Raw genomic sequence first — 3,878 nt, 5'->3', positions numbered from 1 at the left:
CATGTGTTTTTAGTGTTTAGTTTGCACGTTTTTCAGCAATTAGATTACATTTATTAGTCTTCAATGGAAAATAATTTGGCGTGCTTAATCTCATGTTTAAATCCGCCCATAGAAAAAGGGTTATAGAATCTGTCATAATCCAAAAAAACCCTGTGTCCATAAAAAGTTATAATAAATTCAATACAAATCAACGTTGTTTCTTATGAAATTTTACTTTATTACCGGTACGCTGAATCTTGTATGGAACTTTTCGTGTCAATGGCTCAACTGTATCCAAAGGAAAAGCAACAAACCTATTACTACTGAAGCAACAAGCAAATGTTATTTCAGCTCAATCGTCAGTGAGTTTGAACGCAGAAAATCAAACACTACAGTCCAAAAAAATTTGTTCAAACAACGAACGAATGCTTAAAAGTGATACAAACGAATTTATTTTTACACAAGTCAGTTCAATCATAAACAGCTAAAAATCGATTTCGTTCAGCTAGCAGCTAGATCAGAGGTCGGCAACCTGCGGCTCCGGAGCCACATGCGGCTCTTTCAGCCCTCTGCTCTGGCTCCCGTGACTTTAAACACTGCGAGCTTGGGCAATACAAAAAAATTTTGTTGTAAATTAATAACTGCTCTAGGGCCTAGGCTATAGTTTAAACTAGTTTTGTTGAAAATTATGACTTACAAACCCGTTTACTGTATGTTACATCAGGAGGCATTGTGCGCTCAAACATTTCCCCGAGAGTGCAATGAAATGATGAATCTCGTCATTCGAGTACTAAACAAAATAATTGCACAAGGATTAAACCACCGACAGTTTCGTTCATTATTAGATGAACTTGATAGCACATATCCAGATCTGCGGCTACACAACAATGTCCGATGGCTGTCCCGAGGGGAGGTACTGAAAAGATTTGCTGTGAGTTTGGAACACGTAAAAACGTTTTTAAAAATCAAAGGGCTCTCTTTTCCTGAATTGGATCAGCCAGATTGGGTAGAAAAGTTGCATTTCATGGTGGATATGACATCGCACCTCAACACGTTGAACAAAAGCTTGCAAGGAAAAGGTAGCACAACCCTGCAGATGCTGGAGGAGGTTTTGGCTTTTGAGCGCAAGATGACAGTGTTTGCCAGAGATTTACAAAGAGGTACACTACTTCACTTTCCCTTTCTAAAAGAGTTCAAAGAAGCACACAACCAGTTAAATTTTGTTTACTTTCAGCAAGCTATCATCGATATGCAAACTGTGTTTCAACAACGATTCTGTGATTTTAGGAAGGAAAAAGACACGTTATCCTTCCCTATTACCCCTCTGGAAATCGATCCATTACTGCTGAATATGACTGCATTCACAGCTGTAAGTCAATCTAGTCTTGAACTTGAACTGGCCGACATAGCTGACAAGGATGTGTGGGTATCTAAGTTCCGAAGCTTGAGAGCTGACCTTAAAGATCTTGCTCGCCAGAAGGCCACGTTTCGTCACAACCACAAATAGAGTGACCTTGAAAAGCTTCAAAAACCAGACAAGCTCGTGTTCGATACGTGGAATGCCATACCTGACTCTTACATGAACATGAAAAAATATGCATTTGGAGTTCTGTCGATATTTGGATCAACATATTTATGCGAACAAAGTTTTTCGGTCATGAATTACTTAAAAAATGAACAACGCTCACGCCTAACAGATGAGAGCTTGCAGTCCCAGATGAAACTCAAAGTGTCATCTTATCAAGCTAATGTAGATGTGCTGTGCAGTGAAATTCAGGAGCAAATATCGCATTAGCTGGGTGAAATAAATGATTATTTGAAAATGTATGTTTTTACTGTGCCCGTTGGTAGCCTACTAAAAAGTGTTGTGTTTAATAGTCAGGCTTTGTTTGTTGAAATTTTAGAATGTTTACATGTACCAAGCAAAAATTGAAAGAAAATTCTACATGAAGTGTAGGCTATAATTACCTTTGGTTTTAGTGGCCAACTCGACAGTTACATGTTATGGCTCCGAATATGTCTTAATTTGAAGAAACTTGGGAACATTGGCTCTTTTAATGCTAAAGGTTGCCGACCTCTGAGCTAGATCATCTTCAGTTAAGCTTATTCAAATAGAATTATATTTGATTGATTCGGTTTATAGAATCTATTTGAATAACCTTAACCGAAGATGATGGAGCTGCTAGTTGATCGAAATCGATTTTTATCTGTTTATGATTGAACTGACTCGTGTGAAAATAAATTCCTTTGTATTACAAGACATGTAACCGAGTCGTTCATATCAAGCATTGTTGTAGGTTTGACACCTGTCAGAAGATATTTCATTTTCTTGATGCGTAAAAGTGTAGTCTACATTCTTATACATAAACAGTAGCCTAAACAGGTTAGATTGCTATGCAGCATTCTTTCCCGGAACAACACATGCGTATTCAACAAATTATGTTTCAGCACTCATATACAAGTTATTTTTAAACCTGGCTTTACACGTCGTGCATAACTTCATTTATTCACTTTGTCATATCAGTGCTTATGCCAACTTCTGGCTTTCAAACCTACATTTCAACCAGAGTATATTAACATTTAAAAAATGCTTTTGCAATGTTTCTGTATAGCCTAGATTGCAGATGGATATTGAAAAAAAAAAAAGATTAATAAATTTGTTTATCTATTGGTTAAACCAGCAAAAGTCAAGTTTCGTTGTACGGAAACATACATATAATTTTACACTTCCACTTTTGTAAGCTACAATACATCAATAATATTTCTACCCTGAGAATATGTTAACGCTGAAAATCATGCACATAACGTCTGTCAGAGGACCTGCAGTAGCTAAACCGACTAATAAGAAATAGGTTTCTTGAAAGTTTTACAGTGATTTCTGAATAGTTTTTATCTGCAATGATTATTGTATTATAGCAGAAGAGTCACAAAGAATACTTCATTTGAAACAAAGAGTTTGAGTGATCCTGAGATAGTAGCGTGCGGCTGGTCGTTGGGCAGCCCTGGACAACAGCAACATTGTGCTTGAGCGTAGACGTCGCTATAGCGTCGTACACGGCTTGAGCAACGCATTTCAATGAACTGCTCTCTATTCCGCGGCACCTTGTGAATGGAATAATTCACAGACAACAACACTTCAACAATCAGTAACATCACTGTCGAACTCGGTGACTGGGCCTGCGTCAGTGGTTCAAAGCCTTTGCAAGTATATGCGAAACTGTCAGGAGAAAGCTCTCGAAGAAACTGTCCTAAGATAAAAGTTCAATCAACCAATCAAAAGCAAGACAAACAGCGCAATACCATATCTAAAGTGCTGTTTCATTCTGTGATTAAAATTCACTCAGTGTAAAAAGGTCTCTTTCTTTCCATATTCCGTGAAAGCCAAAGGAAGCCAAAATGATGCTCAGTGCTGCAGAAAACCATCCAACCACAAATGAGTATCCCCATTGACGGAGTTTAGATGCTGGGTGCCATGACGTGAACACTATCATGGCGACCAACTGACACAAACCTAGAAGAAATTGATTGGTGCTATTTTATAATCGCCATATTTCGTTACTTCTGCAGCATCTCAAATTGATATAGGCTAAATTACAATGCTGTCAGAAATCTGGCCTTTTTGAGCATATTTAATTCTCACAAATATATATTTTTTTATTCGGTGTTTTACAGAAAAACAACTAAACTTAGTAACAGACTGCGTTTATTAATAGCTTTTATCTTTACAACATGTGGCGTTTGGAGTACAGTAAATATACCAAACACAAACATGTTTATGAACGTCGATTGTATTAAAGAAATTCAAGTCGTCTCATAATTTCTGACAGCATGATAGTTTATGGGCAAAAAATAGGCCGACTCGTAAAACAAGAATCGCTAGTTCAATACTTAACGGAAGC

General features: G+C 37.4%; 1 protein-coding gene across 1 annotated transcript; it reads left to right on the top strand.

The window, feature by feature from the left end:
* Positions 1–748: 748 nt before the first annotated feature.
* LOC145776740 (general transcription factor II-I repeat domain-containing protein 2-like) lies at positions 749–1,486 on the top strand. The gene has a single exon (XM_082587967.1). It carries the CDS (start codon positions 749–751, stop codon positions 1,484–1,486), a length of 738 nt encoding a protein of 245 aa, XP_082444093.1.
* Positions 1,487–3,878: the final 2,392 nt, after the last annotated feature.

The sequence above is a fragment of the Aplidium turbinatum genome, chromosome 9 (genome assembly GCF_918807975.1).
Source record: "Aplidium turbinatum chromosome 9, kaAplTurb1.1, whole genome shotgun sequence".
Taxonomy (NCBI): domain Eukaryota; kingdom Metazoa; phylum Chordata; class Ascidiacea; order Aplousobranchia; family Polyclinidae; genus Aplidium; species Aplidium turbinatum.
This window is presented reverse-complemented; position numbering and strand designations above follow the sequence as displayed.

Bases quoted from the DNA above. Each gene is read 5' to 3' on its own strand.
- LOC145776740 (XM_082587967.1), top strand. From the start codon at position 749: ATGAATCTCGTCATTCGAGTACTAAACAAAATAATTGCACAAGGATTA.